This window comes from Anser anser (assembly GCF_964211835.1).
Source record: "Anser anser genome assembly, chromosome: 6".
Classification (NCBI taxonomy): Eukaryota; Metazoa; Chordata; class Aves; order Anseriformes; family Anatidae; genus Anser; species Anser anser.
This window is the reverse complement of record NC_139726.1, coordinates 33,220,893-33,240,732: the sequence shown is the minus strand read 5'-3', so window position 1 is coordinate 33,240,732 and position 19,840 is coordinate 33,220,893. Positions and strand designations below refer to the sequence as shown.

The following is a 19,840-nucleotide window of genomic DNA, read 5'->3' as shown; positions in this document are numbered from 1 at the left end:
TCCTTGTCTGGTGATCTCAGACTCTTCTCCCCACTCCTTCTGAAACACCTTTCCATGTACTTACTGCAGCACCAATCCATATTACAGTCTGGGAGCTAGTAAGGGAAAAAGCATCCCTGTATCCCACCAGGAAGTGCAATGCAATGCAGAGAATTCTGTGCAACCTTCTGTGCACATCCCTATCTCTTTCCTAGCATCACTGATAGCTTCCTATATAATAATAAAATTAGTTCAATCTATACATAAAGATACATGATGGGGAAGATTTTCAACACCCAACTGTCACATAAGGTCTCCAAAGACAAGAATAAAATAGAGTTAAAGGAACACATTCTTTGAAGTCTACTTCTGCAATAAGATTGCATCATGGTGTGCAAGTAGTCAGTACTTGTGGTGACCTTGTCAACACTAACAAGCCATCCCCACTAAATATCACTGATCTGCATACAAAAGCACCAGAACATCCTGTGTGATAGGTACTGCTCCTCTTCATTCCCACTACAGACCACTGCAGTAAAAATAAGAGAAGGGAAAGAGACATTAGGAAGCTGAGGAAAAACTCCCAAATTGTGATTGTCCAGAACTAAGAAGCCTGCCATGGGTCCCAAGTACTGCAGCTGTTCAGTAACACAGTCACTCGTGCTGTCCCTGGGTAGTTGTGGACAAGCTTCAGGATGTAATGCAAGGCCAAGGCGAAATTAACCTCCAGACTATTGTGATGCAGAAGAAGATGAACTTAATTGAATTTCAATGAGCTAACTGAACTTTACTAAACTTCCCCTCAACAATAGGCCACCTTTTCTTATAAAGCATCTTCCTTTCTCTTCCTGACAGTCCATCAGTTGGTCTTACGCATATGATCTCACTTCTTCACACCGTTTGGTTACCCACCACCTCAAAACTCAAACACCTCTAACACCTCACCTGCTCCTCCCACAGCCCACACAGATCAAGACCACCAGCAGGCAGAGTTTTACAAATGAATGTAGCTAAACCACAGATCTGCCGGCTCTATAAGCCTCTAGTCTATAGCAGGGCTCCTCTCCTTCCCTGATCAGCTGCTCACAAAGTCCAGAGCAAAGCTAGCACAGTTATTACCACAAGTCAATGGCCATATGCATGCACAAATGGAAAATAAAGGTGGATTAGCTTTTCATGTGTGGCACTGTGTAAATGTTTTGAAATAAACAATAATGGCCACTATCCATCAGAAGAGCAGCAAACAGATGGCAAGGAGGTTGTGTTGCAGAAAAAGGTCTCAAACAGGAGTATGTATTTTCTCCCCTACCTTCCTTGTTCTGATAACAGTTTCTATCTGCTCTTGCACATCTCCAGATACAGGCGATCCCCATTACTGTGTCCTAACATACTGTGCAACTCTGGCTGCTTTACCATCACAGCACTGCAGAATCATAGAGAGAGCACACATACAAAATGTCGCAACCTCAGAATGGGGGCATTTTTTGCCCTATTAATTTATTTTAGTGTGTTTCTTTCTTCCCAGATTACTACCTTCCATCTCCCCATGCAAATTCTGAAAGTTTCACAAGTTAGTCACAGATCACTGCTACGGATCAACCCCTCTACCAAGCATTATGCTCATTTAATCTACTGCCACCTTCAGGATGTGACAACAAGATGTAATCCTGGGGGGGGAAAAAAAGAAAAAACACCTATTAACGATGAGCCTCAAACACGCCTCCCTCCTCTTGAGCAAAACCTCAGAGCTAGCTGAATTTCTCATTTTTTTTTTTCCTTTTGTAAGGAAGTTTTTTTTTAAAAGAAGTGAATGCTTACTTGACGGCTACCACTCTGTCTAGCAAAACAACTGCTCAATCTCCAGGTTTTTCTCCAGCGTTAGACGTTTAATGCTATAACGTGAATTAAGAATCGTTAATGGATACTGTAACATTCACTTAAGGCTGCAGATTTAATATATGAAGGCAAAGTGTGGCACATGTTTGTATGGAACAAGCATTCTCACCAAAGCAGTCAAAAAATATTAGTGATTTCTATGCAGTTTTAAGTGAGAAGTGAGATCCAGATTTCCATTCATGGTAACTCCATTGTACGCAATTCTGGTTGGACAGAAGAGCCTTTAAAATGGATAAAAACCACAGCCCTCTACACTTCTGGAACTTGTCACTTTTTGCAATGGATTATCAGTAACTTGTTAGTACTGCACTAAGTATCTAAACATATATAAAAACACACATTGAATTCTGTGCAAGGATTACACTGGGACTGGTTTTATGACCTGTTCTGCTGTTCCACCTTAGCTGGCATACAGCCTGTATCTGAATGGTAACGGCTGAACTCTTGCTCCTAAAACTCCCCAGGAAGGCAAAGAACATTACACTAGGGCACGCAAAGCAGGATCTGGCCCCTGAGCATTCCCATTCTGCAAAGACAAGTGATATTACCCTCCAACCTCAGCTGCTGCGATAGGTCTTAAACACAGCAGAACCGCAGTGGTTCCCTAAGGACTGACATGAAGTAACTGTTTATCTTCTCAGCAGTGTGTGGGCAGACAATAGATGGCATATCAGAATTTAACTGGTAATGCAGATTCAGAAAGGTTGAAAACTACAATATACAATATACTACAGTATCTACAGGCAATCAACAGCAGAAGAGGCTGAAAAATATTTCTGTGCTCAACCCCAGACATCATCATACCAGGGGCTTCTTTCCTCACCTTTTTTTCCTCAAAGGTCCCCTTAGCACTGAGCTGGAAAGGCAGTCAAGAAAAACACTTTGGTTTACGTATTGATGAGTAATCTACAATATTGTAGAGGCAGCCACAACAGTACACATTTCCAAGACTACACACACGTGAAAAAAGCAATCTTTTTAATTTTTTTTCCCTTGGCAAGCCATTTGGCTAGTTATGAAAATAAAAGAGAAAAACAAAAAAACATCATCAATTACATACCTTGGCTATTTGGACACACCAGTTTAGCAGAAGCTGGGAGCCAATATTATCCTTATGTTCATGAACATAATCCAACAGGCAGCCATGAGGCATCAGCTGAGTGACTAGTTGAATGGTCGGGCTCAAGCAGACACCCAGAAGTCTCACCAGGTGGGGGTGGTCCATGCTAGCCATGATCAGAGCTTCCTGTAACAACAACAGTGACCCAGTTACTCCAGTGTGCTTAGAAACCTTATGCAAAGATTTCCCAGACAGCACCTGAAGGGGATCAGTGACCTCTAAATACCATAAATGTTTATTGTCTTTCCAGTGTGAGGCATACATAGACAAAATCCAGTATGATATGATGTACGTTCGATATAATGAGCCCCAAGTGACAGAGCTCCAAACAGATCCAGAGAAGGTTCAGATCAGAAGTTCTGCACTGCCTTAACATTCCCCATCCTGTTACAGCCCCAGAACCAAAGATGTATGACACACTTGACTTTGTTTAAAGATCTCATTTTTCTTATTTCCCCCTTTGTTTCTTGAATTTATTTTTCCAACTGATGGTCAATGCATTAGGCACCAACTTTTTTTTGTGCAAGCGAACTATGCCACTCATATAAAGTTACATCCCCAGTTTGGCCTTCTCTGTTAAGATTTTTGATTAAGCTGTGTTGACATGCTTTACAGGATCAAAAATTTTATGCTTAGTATTTTACAGGCTTAAGTGTTAACATTTAACTAGAAGCACTTAATGTTGCCTAATGTATGCAGAGTCCTAAAGTGCCACAAACAAGTGGCACAGGAACTCCTTACAAAAAAATGAACATCTGTTTGTCCAGGTAATGCTGCCATCACAAACAACTGGCACTGCAAAAAAATGTAGGGGGAAAGCTTTTCTCCCTCATTCACGGAGCTGAGTCCTCCATTTCAAGACTACTTCATCATGGCAACAGAACAATGAAAAGTGAGATGAAACTGCAGCTCTGTAAAGCTATTTTGGTTCTCTTTCTCCAAAAAAAACCATGTGACATCCTTCTGACAATTTAACAGCTATAATAGTGCCAAAGAAGGAAAGAAAAAAAGGATAAGAAAGTTGGCATCAGAGGAACACAGCATCTTCCCCAAGTCCTAAGTCTCTTTTTTCTTTCCTGTATCAAGGGGAAAAAAGTCCTGGCAGGTAGGCTGAGTTTGTATTAAAGGAAATTGCTCATCATAGTACAAAGAATATTTGAAACCAAATTGCAGAGTATTTGCATAATAGTTCCCTTTCTTTCCCTCTCTTTTTTTTTTTAACTTAAAACCAAAAGATGAACGAGACACTAATTGTAGGTTTGCCCCCCACCCCACCCGATAAGAAAAGAGCAGATGGAATCCACTGGGGGAACATCTCCTTCGTTTTTCTTCCTAAACATATGTGAAGAAGTAAATCAATCAATAGCAGCTATGTGATTGGAAGACTGGAGGAAGAGCTCTGAGGAAAATTCCAATAAAACTGAGATAAGGAATCATCATTTAAGAACTTTTGCTCTAATTCAAATTAATACAGTTCTGTCTTATTCAAGTAGCATGTGTGGGGTCTCCTTCAAGCAGTTTTAGCCTCTTCTGTGATCACCAGAAAGTGTCAGTGAAAGCCACCAGAATAAATGTGTGTTGACAGGTGCATTATCCATTTTCAGAGAGCAGAATGACTGCCTCTTTTTATTTATTTTAATTCATTCAATTTTTCCCCTGCAGATGCATAAGGGGATAGCACTTGTTGCCCTCTCCCTCTCAGAGTGAAGTTTCTCCAGAATTTCCAGTGGGAGCATTTTTCTTTATAATGAAGACTGATTAGAACAGAGACAATATATTATTTTTCCTCACCAAGGGACCAGATGGAAAGCTTTGAAGCATGTGCTCCATTAGTCTCCAGCTACTTGCCATTTATAAGTCTATCTGAATCCAAAGGAAAGACACTTCTGTACAATAATAAAAGCAAGTAGTGCCATTTGTCTCATTCTGGTGATACAAGAAAGCACATATCCTTTCCAATAGTTTTGGGCAACAGTTCCACAAAAAAATAAAAATATCATTAATAAAATATTATAGACTGCTCTGTGATAAATTAAGACACACGACAGAGCAGGGAAACCTTCATTATAGATCTAAGTCACTAATGGGTATTAATTTAGCATGAATCCTGGCTTCACATAGTTATTCTCATTAGTAAAAGTATTGTTATTTTTATTGCACTAACTTCTACAAGAGAACTAAATTCAGGGTTATGTCTATCTGGCACAGCATAAACACAAAGTAGAAGAGATTGTAATTGTTCTCCTAGAGTCTAATTAGACAAAACAGACAAACAACAATAGAAACATTATGACTTAGTAGCATTTTAAAAATCTGTTCAGCAAGTAGGGAGTAAGAGTCCCCCTTTTTGGGCACTAAAGACCCAGAACCATGATTTCCATGACACTTAGGCACCTTGCAGAGTGGTTCCCAATCACATTTTGTAACATAGTTATTAGGTAAGGCACCTAACTCACAGACTTGGCTGCCTGACATTGACACCTCTGAAAACGAGCCTCTGGTTTCCCGTATCTCTTGGTAGCCTTGTCTGCAGATCTTGTCTCTGTACTCAACTGGAAGAATTACACAAATGATTTTGAAAACTGTACCTAATAACATAATTTAAAGGAGAGGAAACTGAGGTACTATCTGGTCACATAGGAAATCTAGAGCAGAATTAGAAATCGAGCCCCAGAACACTTTATCTTTCTTTCCCGATACACTTTATCTTTCTTTCCCCTTTGAAGCTTGAAATACAAAAGGGGTGATAGGAGAGAAATGATAAAAAATACTTTATATTTCCTCCAGAAGTCAGAGTCTTTCTAACATCATGTCAGCATCTGAGAAGTGCCAGGAGAGGGGACTGTATTGAAAGGCTCCTATCAGACATCAGGCACTCTCCATCTATCTGCAGATGCACAAAATCTTACCACAAGAGGAACTCCTCAGCCAGACCAGATCTCTTCCTGGAGTTCGTTTACACAGCTGTCCCTTCTTAGGTATCAATTATTGCAGCAGCGTGTGACAGTCAGACCCAGGACAGCTGTAAGCCAGCCAGCCTGGGCACAGGTAGCACTTGGGGAGCTCAGCTTGCCCTTACCTCTAAGATGTATTTTACCTTCTGCAGTGAGCCCTGACCAGCTGAGACTAGGGTACTACAATATGCCAGGTAAGTTACTTACCACCAAGGCTATGTACGTATATTCTACTCACAGTATTAATGTATCTGAGGGGAAGGGGGATAAAGAAAGGCTTTGATGCAGAAGGCCTCAGGTAGTAGCTATGGTATTTTAAAGAAATCTCAGGTTACGTTGGTCATTCCTCTCCTCTGCCCCTTTTGAATATGTTTATATTATTTCCACCAGATACATTAAACTCAGCTCCTGTGATTTATATTCACAAGCCCATATTAAACAGTTACAGAAACATTATTTTAATGCTCTACACTGATCGGTCTGTCACATGCATTCAGTAACACAGTGTAGCACCCAACAAGAAAGGTGAGCATGTAGGCTCCAGGGAGCCATCGCCAGACCTACGGCTGATTTCTCTGTGAAGGTCTGAGGAGGGCAATTGCTCATCAACAGAGGCCAGAAGCAGCCCTCTGAGCACATGTCATTAGAACAGCCAAAATACTCTTAGACAGGTAGAGCCTATTTAAGTCACGCGAGCCAGCCATCACCGTAAGGATATAGTGCATAGTTACATCCAGGCTAAAAGCACCTGTCAACACAGGTGATGAAAGGAATTAGCTGCTCACATCTCACAGGTCACTCAAGTCACCTTCATTCCTTAAATAGCTTTGAAACTCCCAGCTAAAATGGTTTCTTGATCTATCCACACAGTGCAGTCCTGTTTGAAGTGTCGTTTCTGAAAAGTAACTGAAAATCCAAATAAAGATTTTTATTTTGGCCTTCCAGGAGGAGGAAGACCAATTCTTGAGACTGTGGGAAGGAGGTATTTCCACAGCGCATCAACACCTACAGGACATCTTACAAAATAGTATTTAACTTCCCCTTTGCTTCTCTGAGGTGTTTTTGTTAACAATTGCAGCTCACAAGTAAATGTAAGTACTAGCCAGCACACTGCCTCCTGAAGAGCATGCTTTGCCGCTGGCTTTGTTTCTCTGAGCCCTGAATTTGTAAAGCAATGACTCAGCAAGGTGCCCTGGGCCACTAGTGGTAAAAATAATGCCATACTGATAGCCTTGTTGAAGATTTATTCTCCACCCAGAGTGGTCCAGGACACAAACCTCCTCCAGTACTAACTTCTCTGTTAACCTCCTCCAGTACTAACTTCTCTGTTAGTACACCAGGAAGTAGCTCACTACATGGTCACACATCCCCAGCCAGACTGTTCCCAAGGTGCCAGAGATGGCATAAAAGCCATGTAGAGCTGACAGCAAGCCACCCCTTATGAAGTGCAAAACCTGGCTTGGAAGGCAGTATGATCATTTTAGTAAGTCAGAAGACCTTCCCTCTGCTGCTTGGGGAGGGTATGAATCCTGTAAACAGGCTGTCTCATTAAGAGAGCCTTGCACCTCTTGGTGGATCCCAGAACTTCCTAATGCAATGCTTGATGACTTTATTTTCTTGGTTGTCAAGACTTCACCTAAAAACAGAATCCACAGGTGAAGCAATATTTGTTTCCTTATACCAGACTTAAATAACTGGCAGAGGAGAAAAGCTATTCTTTCTGGAGACTTGTTCTTTAACATGAGCTTCCTGAGTGCTGATGGCCATGCAATCCAGAGCACTGGGAGGAGCTCGCTGACATCGAGCCGTGTCCCCTTCCAGTGCTCCACACACACCCACCACACACCATCCCTCCGGGCCAATGCAGGAGAAACACAGTTCCCATTCCAAACAAGTATCAGGGGTGTGCTGCCCCAAGCTTAGCAAGCTGAGAGCAAATTCTACTGCTCCAGATGAACACATGCACCCAATGGAGTTTGGTAAGCCGGGCCAAAGTCTAAGGAATCTTTGGTTTTCTTCTAACCGTTCTTGCCTTAAAATGTCCCAAAAGAAAACAACGAAAAAAAAAAAAGAACAAACACCCCCTGGTTTTCCTCATCATTGCTGAGTACATAAAAGTACTTAAAAGCTTGCTTCTTACTGTGTTGTGCATTTTTCTGAAATCATAAACTGTGCTCTGGTAACAGGAGAGATACTATTGTGAATACATTGCTTTTTTCATTCATTTTACAATGCTTCTAATGGCTAGAGCAAAAACCTGTCTGGAACGCATGTCTGACCTGCTTCGGGGCAGATCCAATTACAGCCCAACATATTTTCAATGCATTTTGTTTGTCTGCTAGGCCTTACAGATTTCTTAGGTTGCAGCCAACTTAGCATATGCAGTCTGCACAAATATTTAAGCTGAGAGACAGCACAAGACATATGTTCAAAAACATATATGTCCACGTTTATCGTTTGACAATGATACCCGTTGTTTCATTTCCCCTATGCCATATGTAGCTTTCAATTCCTTTGCAGCACTGCTACACGTCCAACCCCTGGGCTTCCATTTTTCACCAGTCAGGTAAATCCTCTCTGCAAAGCTCCTGTCAAAACACCTCGGCCAGTTCTGAAAATGAAATCAGAGATGCAGCAACAGGAACCAACAAAGGCTGTCAGAGCCCCACGGAGGGACAGTAGCAAGCAGAGGGAACACACTAACATCATTAACTGCCACAGCTATTTTTCCAGGAACTGCTCTACAGTCATTAAAAGCAGATGCATTTAACAGGGCACTTTGGGGCAAAAACTCTTATTTGGAACCTGACAACAGCTTGTATAACCAACACTACTGCTCTGTGATACAGTCAACAGCACTTCAATGCTTTGAGGGCAGACTGAGCCCTGAGGTTACTAGGCCAGGACTGAGCTATATGCTTTAACTTGGATCATGCGAGTACAGTGGCGTGTCCTGTGCCCTGTGATGAAACAAGTTTCTGGCCTGAGAGATGGTGACAACACATGGCCAGTACAACAAATTCTCTCAACTGCAGCGCATGCTGGAGTACAAGTGTGTCGCACCACAAAATGGTGAGATTAACTTACTCCTTCAGAAAAGTCAAAAAATACAGCTGGCAGGTCTGCCATTACACCAAAAACTTCCAAGGGTAAAAATTAACAATGCAAAAAAAAAAAAATCCACAGCAGGAACCACACACTGCCATATACCATACACCAATGTGATGGAAACAGAGCATCCAGCAAGAATTGCTCAGTTGGTTCTGACCAAGGTAGTGCTGCACCAGGGGCAGGGGTGCAGCGCTCTGCAATGTGACAGGAAGGGCACTCCTGCGTCCAGGAGCAGAGCTGGTTTCCAGCTGGGGCACTGCTGTAGGGGTGCACAGCCTTTTCCGGAGGTGGTATGTGCCTATGTGTGCCGTATTTCTCAGTGCAGTCACACCCTCTGAGTCTCCTGTGACAGCACTCTCGCACAGCAGAGAAGGTACATAGTCTTAGGCCTCACAGAGGCTCAGCCTGCACTGTTGATGCCAAATGCATGCGATCACCCCGTGCAATTCAAACCCATGGCAGAGATACCCCACTTTCTTCCAGACACTGCCTTGGAAGTAGCACAATTCAGTGATAAGAAAGCACTCCCTCCTGAAGGTGATGATCACAGACTGCTGGTCGAACGTTCACCTCAGAAGAGCAGCAGGTCCCATTCTTGCAGTAACAGAGTAACAGATACGTTCATGTGTTTGTAGAAGCCAGTCTGGCTCACTACATATTTTTCAGAAGGTAATTAAATAAAAAGTATGGCGATCCCTGCCCTGCCAATACCGAGGGCACGGACAACCATGCTGATTCCAACAGGGCTCAAGTGCTTAGAGTTATGCACGTGCTTAAATGTTTGATGGAGTAGGAGATACATTTTGCAAAACCCACACACCATATGCTTCTGACTTCTCCCTGCTGCCTCGGTACCAATTAAGTCTCCCAATTCATCAGAGCCTGTGTTAAGACAGCTGAGGAGGAATCTCGAGCCTAAAGGAACAGACCTCTTTGTGCACAAGCTAAGTGAGGATTTTCCATCTAACATCTGGTCAGGGGACAACTCCCACCAGCTTTCCTGTGAGCCTCGCCTGTAAACATTTATTTTTGGCAATTAGAAAGTAAAATCTTGCCTGCTTTCAGTTCAGTTTCATGCATAGATGGCCATGAGTTCAAGACCTCAGCAACCTCAACAAACCCTTAGTTAAAAATTTCCTTGGAAAGCAGTTCAGAGAAGTAACCGCAGATTTCAGACTGGCAATCCTCCCGGCAGATCACGTGCAAGTGGTTTAACAGCATGCACACCTCTCTGTATGGATACCGTCTCATTCTGACATGTTTTACTTAGCTTATGACACGCATCATTATTTGAGAATAGTCTGTCAAAAGTGTTTTGTTTCTTACTATTTTCATGCAACTACAAAAAAAATAGTTTTAAAAGAACACTCTAAAAAAGTAATCATTTCAGCATTATTGGAACAGGAGGGTAAATCAACCTAAACACAGACCAGCTGAAAACCATTTCCAGCCTTACCTGCAGATTCCTTTCAGAAGAAAGGAGTTATTGCTTTGATTTTTGACGTGAGACGAGTGATGGCAAGGTCTCAAGAATGAGTGATGGGGGGGGGGGAAAATCAAGTTCTCTCCTTTTTGAAGAGTCTTAGGACACTGCTTTGAAATTTTCTAATATCACTGCAAAGCTAGACTTCACAATCATGCACTCAAAGCCCTTTCCTCCTTCAGGATCAATTTAAAGGGACAGCATCAGACGAACCTAATTTCATCAAGTGTACTATCAACAGTAAGAGTTGTTTTAATCAAAGATACATTTTAACCACAACCAAGGTAGTTCATTGATCACAATTGAGAATTCAAAACAGACTACTCATTTTCATGTTTCCCCCTCATCTATATTCAGTTGTGTAAGAGCATCACACTCAGGACTCAAGTACTGCAAAAGGAAGATTATATTTAAACAAAACAAAAGGTTTAAATGGACTGTTTGGTTCACTGTAACTTTTTTTTTTTTTTTTTTTTTACCATCCTGGCATCACTGAACCACAAACTCATCAAAAGCTGACACACACTTCCTGTCTTATTTCATGTCCACATGGAGACACATGTGGACTGCCACCCACTTTTTCTACACTAGCTCAACAAAATGTGCTTATGGCAACACAGTGTACTGTACAACACTTTCTGGATCTTTAGGACACACTGAGATCTTGCCAAGCCATCATGTAAACATCAACTTTGGTAACCTTTGGTAGTCTACAGTTTCACTTGGATCTATGTTCTCATCTGAATGACTGCACTGTCAAGAATGCAATTGTCCTCTCAACTGAAAGAAGAGAGTTAGAGAGGGACCAGAAGCATCTCCTGGCTCTGCTTAAAATAAGACAGGATGCTACATTCAGATCCTCAAAAGTGACCTAATACTGAAAAATAGTTCCCATCCCTTACTCAGCTTCATGAATTCCCAATACTCCTCGTCCTCCTTCCTGTTGTCCACAACTCAATCACAGAAGAAAAAATATTCAACATTCCAATTCAGATTTGACCACATTTTTGTCTTATACATAGTTTGAATTTTGAAACAGCTGATGACCACAAAAGGGAAATCCACCAGGGTTCATTCAGAAAAGGTCAAAAACGGTATTTCAATCACTGTGGTATATTTCTAAAGCATCTTCTAGCTGAGGAATTCACCGGAATTTCTGTCTGAAAAGCTTCAGCAGAAACAGTTATGTTTAGTTCGAGCAATTTCATGTATTTTAAAGCCCAGATTTATTTATTTATTTTTAATTTTGCCAAGAAAACATTTCACCAAAAAAAACTCACATTCTTGCCCCATTTCAAATGCCTTTTCTTTCCAAACATCCCCCAAACACTTTTATTACTTAAGTAACTTACCTGATGAAGTTCCTTATATTTTCATCCAAACTAACAAAGGTTCATTTATAAACCAACTGTTTCGCCTGGTTTCAGGAAACATACAAAAAGCTAAATTCCGCTTTTATATCCACATATAAATCATCCCACCAACCTCCAAAGGGCACCGCCTAGTTTAAAAAAAAAAGCATCCTCAACACCAGGAACATTTCCAAGTAGATTCAATCTGGTTACCCATCCGCTGACATTACCTCCACTCAGTACTGATGCCCGGGGAACTGTCCTTAGCAGTTGCCTGTTTAACATACCCGTCTTGCACTGAAGTCTCACATTTCCTTCAGATAAAGTGCTGCATGACTGCACCTCAGCTGTTTCCTTGATACTGTTCTATATCACAGGATATACCTCCGCAAGTCAATCAACAACCACTTTTGAAGCTAGTATTGAACAAATTCAGCACAGCTGCCATTTGTTAACATAGCTGAAAAAAATCACAATTATTTCCTCAAACATTTCAGATCATCTGGCTTGCAAAGCATTAAGAAAATGGTAAGCCCTGGTCCATGTGAACCCTAATTGTGTTTCATACAATGCTGATTTATCTATGCATTTTAAAACTTCATATTCTATATAAAGCAGAATCCTTTACAAAACAATCATAATCACCTTGTAAGTAACTAAGAGGTAAGAATACCTGATTTCTCTTCTGTTCTTAATTCATGATTTGCCTTCTATCAAGTGTAATCTAACTTCTTTCAAATACCTGACTTGTTGGCAAGCACTGACTGATAACAAGAGGCATTTCAAAAGAACATTTCAGACACGTTCTCGGTGGGTAATTAGAGAAAACAGCTTTGTTTGAAAACAAACCTCATATCTGCTTTTCTAGACAAACAATCCAAGCCAATTTAAAACCAGAATCTAATTAAAAAGAAAAGATAATAATAACCATTAAAGAATTTGCTCTGAGATTGTGAGCTCTATCTTGCAATTCACAGAGTCCCATCTATCAATGGTGGATAATAATAACAATAATCATTCCTCTGCCCATTATCTGTTTTGTCCATCTTGACTCAAAGTCTTTCAGGGCAGGGACAAGCTCACCATGGTTTCACAGCACAAAAGGTTTCAGATCTTAATAGGGCCAAGTGATGCCGTATGTTGCAATAAGCATCAACACCAAAGTTGATATAGAAAATACTGCTGTGTAAAATCTTTTTATTTTTGGAACTATAGTTCCAGTACTGGAGGACCAAGCATTTCAAGCCAGCAATTACTGCTCTGTGATCTCACAGCCACATTGCGACCTTAGCTCCACCTCTGTTTATCCTAGTTATTGCACTGAAATCTGAAAGGTACTGGCTGAATATTACAAAGATCATCAACAACCCAGTCATGCACCAGATTTCCTCGTCTTATTTCTTACAATACAACTATGTGACAAGCAGCTACAGGGATAGTTGACTACCACCTGTAAATAATATGTAGAATATTAATATGAACAGATGTTAATTATTCCATTTTTGTCAGTCCGTGACAGTTGCTGATGTATCTGAGGTGTCAGGATCAGCACTGAGACATGGAAAACAATTTAACAATTTATCTACAATGAAGAAATAAAGGAGAAATTCCAAACTTAATTTTCTTAGCAGATTTTAAGACAAAACTTACTTGATCAGTGATACATCAAGTTCAGTTCTTACAAGCCTGCACTTCCCTACTCTTACACTTCTATTAAAAATGGACACAGCATGAGTATTTGTATGTATAAAACTGTCCTGTTTTCCTCCTGCCCCTCACTTCAACGCAAAACAAAAAAAACTTGTTCTTCCTTAACTTAAACTTGACTTGGCAGTATAAAACTAAGTATGACAAATATAACACATTGATCCTTCAGGGCCCTTAGCCCTCACTTAGGTTGTGCCTTGCTGCTGATCTGTGAGTTGCAGCATGTGCTAGTGCTCACACAGCCTCATCAGCCAGTTTTCATGAGACGTCTGATATGTAATAGCCTACCCATCTGGCACCGAAGTAAATCATAAACAAGTATACTTCACAAATGATCAGCCGGCATATACATACAGTTTTACAGCCAGCTCCTTTGACTTAAATATCGAGATATTTCTTATTCAGTCTTTCCAACAAACCTCATTAGGCTCACTGTTAACCTTGAGCTAGAGATGGCTTGCTGAGGGTGTAGTACAGTTAAGTCTGTGGAAGCAGTACCTCCTTTTTATTGGCAGAGGTCCCATAAAAGCCAGGTTATATATGGGGAGGGTTGTGTGTATGTGGTTTTTTTTTTGTTTGTTTTAAATCAGTGTGGCAACTTTCTGACATATGCACTACACTTTAGAAACTTGATGTGTGCTTGTCTTATATTGTTAATGTGAGCAGGAGGCACAAAGAAAAAAACGTAAAGCAACAGGAAGCTTCTTAAATACAAACTTTCAGTTTCTTTTAGTCTTAGGTCAGCATTATTTGCCCAGTTTTTGGTACCAAAGTCTGCTTTAAAATTTGCTATGTGGATCAGCTTCTAATAATGTATCACATTATTCAATAACCTTATCTTCCATTTTACCAAGTTTTGTCATAGTTTTTTTCTGCGCTTGGCATTTCAAGATGTCTGAAAGGCCCTGCAAAGAACTCCTGTGGTCCCAGTCACTTTGCATATCTTTAAGGAAGGCTGTTTTGCACATGTGCAAGTATGTTTTTTTAAAGCTGATTTTTTTTGGACACACCCACTTTGTTCAATCTTAAAATGCTTTTTAACAGAAGGCTCTCCTCTCATGATCTTCATAACACATGCAGCTACGCAAACAACTGCCTTTAATGTACACCCCAAGGAAAATGTACACTCCAAAACAAAAGCAACATGTTACTGGTGTACCTCTCACCTTTTAAAAGACATCACTACAAAGTGTTTCCATTACACATGCCCTTTACAGACAATACTACTACTTGAATTTCATTATAATTTTTAATAGTTTCAATTAACATACATCTTTTCCAGCAAATAAACTAAACTAGCATTCCTTCCTTATTTTCTCCCTACTCCCACGTTTACCCAACCTTATGCAGGGTTTCCAAAGTCATTGTGCAATGCAAACTTTAAAGAAGCAGTTCAGTCATTGCCATCAACCAAAACCTTCCAAAGGTACTTCCTAATGCATTCAGGAACACCTTGTAACATCAGCCCCTCTCTAAAGCACGTGATTTTCCCTTCAACTTGGGGCAGCCTTCTCAGAAGGATGACTGCAGAGGCCAAGACCTGGCCCTGCTGAATTCACTGGCAAATTCACAACTCCATTGATTTCAACAGCGCTCACTTCCTCCCACCATCAGCAGGAGCAGGCAAACTCTCCCTCTCTCACTGCATTTTTCAGTTACGGTGTTACACCAGCAGGATTGTTTCCAAACAGCCTGGCTTGTCTGGCTATGCTTATAAGCTCAGCTTGTCTGGATGTGCTTATACTTCATCTTTTCTCTGTACTGACACATGTTCTTGCATATGGAAAATTAACACACACCCCCGCAGACGCACACACATCTTACCCTCACATACTGTGAAAGGAAAAATTATCGGAGTAAGTAAATATTTAAAGAGAAAATTGTTACTTAAGATGGAAATTAAAGTTAACATGGCCTTGAAACAGTTAATCTTCAGATGACTAAAAGCAGTTAACCTTCAGTAGTGATCAGATTTCCAGCTTCTGTAGAGCCTGATCACTCTCGGGGCCTGTGCACGGTATGCAGAGTTCTCAAGGACAGCTTGATTTCTGGCATCTCTGGACAAGCTGGAAATTGTAATTGCAATCACAGTGAGCTTCTGTGCCTGGAACTGACAGGCAAGCAGGTCCCCCTCCTAAGAGGCTACACTTCCAGTGTGCGTTAAGTGAGAGGAAGAGGGGAGACTGCACAAAAGGGAATCTACAATCAGATGAGCTAGGTCACCCCTTTGCCCCCCCATTCCCAGCAACTTAATGTGATGGAGAGAAAACTGTCAGAATTGCAGCTGAAGCACACTGCCAGGCAGGTGCAGCAACACCACTGTTCATTAGCTGCTATTTTTACAGAGACCCCTTATGCCAGTTGGAAAGAAGGATGTTTACATAAATGACAGCAGAAGAGGGTAAGGAAAAATGTCTTGCTACTGCCATAAAGAATTTCATTTGATCCTAAATCTGCCCTTTAAACTGAGGTTCAAGATTAACTCAGTGGTATTTCCCAAGCAGCCCTGCAGTCAGCAGAATGACTGTGGAGTGCCTGCACGTACCACCCAACCACCATGACCTGTACTCACTTTTTTGGTCTTTCTGAAGCCCCTACAGGGACTGTTGAAGACCTGGGTCAAACACTTTGCTAGACAGCAAGAGATGCATATAAGAAATTAAATGTAATTCAATGGATAGACAAGACTATTTCCACCATCACCCATATACTCAAAAGGCAGGATCATACAAGGGTCCCCAGTGTAAAGGCAGTGGTATTGACAGAGAAACTTCACATCCCGGCACGTCTGGGGGAGCCCTAATAATTCTGTGAAAGCTGCCAAGGGTCAGGGAAGGGACCCAGGAGATTCAGCTTAGAAGCCTGCTGTGTCTGATGGCCACAGCAGAAACCCAAAGAAGTCTTCTCTTGCCTTCCCCACCTGACAAGCTGCTGTACTTTCTACATGGCTTCCAGACATGCCTGATGAAACAAAGTCAGAAGCCAGACCTACCCAGATCTTACCCAGTTTCCAGCTGAACCATTTTGGCTGGTCAGCTATGTGGCCTGTTCTCTTGAAGCCTCTGAGCCATATGTAAGTTTGGTATGTCTTTAGTTGTCTTAATTTTAAGAGGGGCTCACAATTTAGGAAAAGCTATTTTACCTTTGTGCAGTATGTGAAGACTGACCGCTTTGTTCATTTAGTTAATTAGGCCATACACAGAAACACGATGAAATAAAAGATGTGGGTACCAGCCCCCTATATGCAGCTTTAATTTGTTTGCTGCACGCCTGGTAGAGGTCATTGTCACTTACTACCTTTATACTTTGCTTGACAAATGCTCTCCTGCTCAATGAACACTGCTACTAGGGACAGCAGGGAACTACACTAAGTCCAGGTGAAGTCAAGAAGCCCCCTGGATCTTAATTATAAAACTATAAAAGAAACCAACTGCCTTTGAAGCTCTCTACCAGGAAACAAATGAGAATGGGAAATTTATTTCCAACCATAAATCCCAAACCCTTCGGTTTAATTTTTCCCAAGTTAACTTTCTCACCTAGCTAAGCAGCACTGCCTGCTATTATTAGCTTCTGGCCCAGTATCAGCTGACCACCATTAGTCAAACTGTCTTCATCTCAATGAGCTCAGGGACTCCCAAGGAACTCTGTGTATGCAGACTTGTGCTTGCAGCTTCTAATTATTTTCTAACAGATAATGGAGCATTTAAGTTCAGAGAGAATAGATTAAACTTGTAAGTGGATCAAAACCCTGGACAGAATCAGAGCTCACAAGATTACTTCCTGGAAACACCAAGCTTAGAGGGCTACAAAAGAAAGGCCTTCATCAATTGTCTGTTTCCCCAAGACATGTTAGTTTTAGGATATTTTTTAGCCTCAAAGATGGTTTGCTATGCTTTCCAATTGACGCATGTCTCTGGAATGTATTACATGATTAGCTGAGCATTTGGTTTGATGTTAAACCATCTGATCAGGCCAATGGCTACTTGACTTACCAGATAATCATAACAGTCAAATAATTTGAGGTTAAGGAGGAGAAACCATTTTCACAAGTGAAATTACAACTCCCTGTTCAACCATCAAGTAGCCTCTTAGCTGATTATTTGACTTTTCTCAGAGTAAGCATCCTCTTGCTCCTCCACAGCACCCAGGACCTTCCATCTTTCCTTACAGCTGCTGGTCTCGGGGTGATGAGCAGGATATCCTTCCCTCCCGGATACCCCTGCATCCATCCACTCGCGAATCTCCTCTCAAACATGCTTGCAGGCAGGCCAGCAGCAAGAATGGCTGCACTCTGAATTCCAACTCCAGGGCCCTTCTGGGGACCATGAAGTGTGATTAGCTAGGCGTCGAGGAGAAACAACGCCCCACAAATTAAGCACCCAACCATTTCAACACCCGAATGAAATGCTTTATAGTGCGAAATTATTCCAGACCTAAATAATCACATATTTGAACAACTTCAGAAGGAACTGGAAAGAAACGCAAGCCTAAATTTTACAGAACAGTGGCAACAACAATGGTGAGGTTAAAAAAACCAAACAAGTAAAACTAAAAAAAAAAAAATTCTCTTAGTTCACGTGTACGTTCTGTTTCTTTCCTGGAGAAGGCAATACGGGCTACATAGCAGACTTCGGACTGCTTTGTCTTAACAGACTACTACAGTAAAAAAAACTATATAAGAGAGCAAGGAGCTGAGTAAAAGCAAGACGTAGCTGGGGTTTTGCGGAGAATGCATGGAAAACAGACTCTGCTGCAATTCTGTGAAGAAAAATTCCAAATAGGGGATGTACTTTTTGATGATGGCCCATTCATCATTCCCCTGATGGGAGGGTGGTAGGTGTTTGGCCATAGCAGGTGCTAACATCATGCATTGTATCATTATAGTCATTACAGATCCATTAGTGGGTGTTCAAGGTGCTGAAATGACAGCCCAGTAGCCAAATTGTTGTTCTTTGCTCTTTTAGCATAACATTTAGCAGAATTTCAGCAGCTCCCAGAGCACTTTAAGCACTTAAATTCCACCAACATTACAAGTTTAAACCAGAGCCTACGCACCATGCCACTAACTTCTCTCCCAGCTATTTCCGCAGGTGGTGCAGAGTAAGTGCCCCAAGTACCTTCCTACACAAACTGGTGTGTACAAGAGGTTTTACATTTTCCAGAGCCTCTCTGAAAGGAATACCAAGTTCTAGTTGCAAGTACAAGGACATATACAACTGTGTAGAGTTGCCAACGAAACCTCATCTGTATTTGACAAGTTCAAAAAAAATGAAAGCCAACTGAGTGAGACTCACGACACCTTCCCAATGACCTCCCCTTTCCATTAATAACTGTGTCAGACATTTCTTTACGTCAACGCCCACTGTGCTCCTAAGCACCATTAGCCACCTATATACCTTTAAAAAGAATCTGATAAGACTGCTTTTGACCAGCAAAAGACCATTCATAACACTTGTCTTACTGGAAGCACAACCTATGGATTTTGTTCTCATATGTACTTATGAATGTTCCTAATAAAACAATGCCAACGAACAGTTTCAAGTTTTATCAAGCATACTTATACTGACCAAAGCCTCATAGAAACAATGCATAAAACAGTTTCCTGCTATACCTTACTCTTCAATGAAAGATAGACACCTCCTCATAGTATCTCAATTTAAAACTGCTCTTTCTGGGACAGAAAGGAGTGGTCACATTGAAAGCAACTATCCCAGGGCCCTTCTTTTACATAAACATTATCTCTTAAAATGCTGGTTGCTTCAAGAAATATATGACTGGGTTAGGAGGTGAGGAAGACAGAAACTTCTGTAAGATTGCATGAAAAATTATTTCCAAAGAGTAAAATTAAATCTGCCCTCTCATCAGTTCTGTACAGCAAAGGATGTTACAGACCACTGCACATATATCAAATGCAGCACTGATACAAAACACCTTATTCCTTCTTTTTGTCACTTACACCAACTGATGATGAAGTCCAATTCTCTTTTATTATTATCAAAATAACCTTTAGGTTGTTATTAACCTTTAGGACTCACAATGAACTTCACTATTCCCCCAACTTGTTACAACTAGATCAGAGGCTTATGAGAGAATGTTAATTTAAAGAGAAACCCCTCCTAGCATAGCTGTATGTTACACAGTTAAAATCCCCACTGTGTCCAAAAAACATCATTTCTGGGCTGTTCATCAGATGCATGAACTGGAGGGAAAAGAGGTCCAGTGAATTAAGTCAGCTGAT

At 41.1% G+C, this 19,840-nt stretch overlaps 1 protein-coding gene across 18 annotated transcripts in view; it reads right to left on the bottom strand.

Moving 5' to 3' along the window:
* Positions 1-19,840, bottom strand: part of ERBB4 (erb-b2 receptor tyrosine kinase 4) — a 581,012-nt gene that overhangs the window by 98,139 nt on the left and 463,033 nt on the right. For all 18 annotated transcript variants that reach the window (XM_083841514.1, XM_083841527.1, XM_083841529.1 and 15 more), the window contains one exon: positions 2,936-3,121. In XM_083841514.1, coding sequence (XP_083697640.1) covers positions 2,936-3,121 — 186 coding nt within the window. The remainder of the gene's footprint in view (positions 1-2,935; positions 3,122-19,840) is intronic.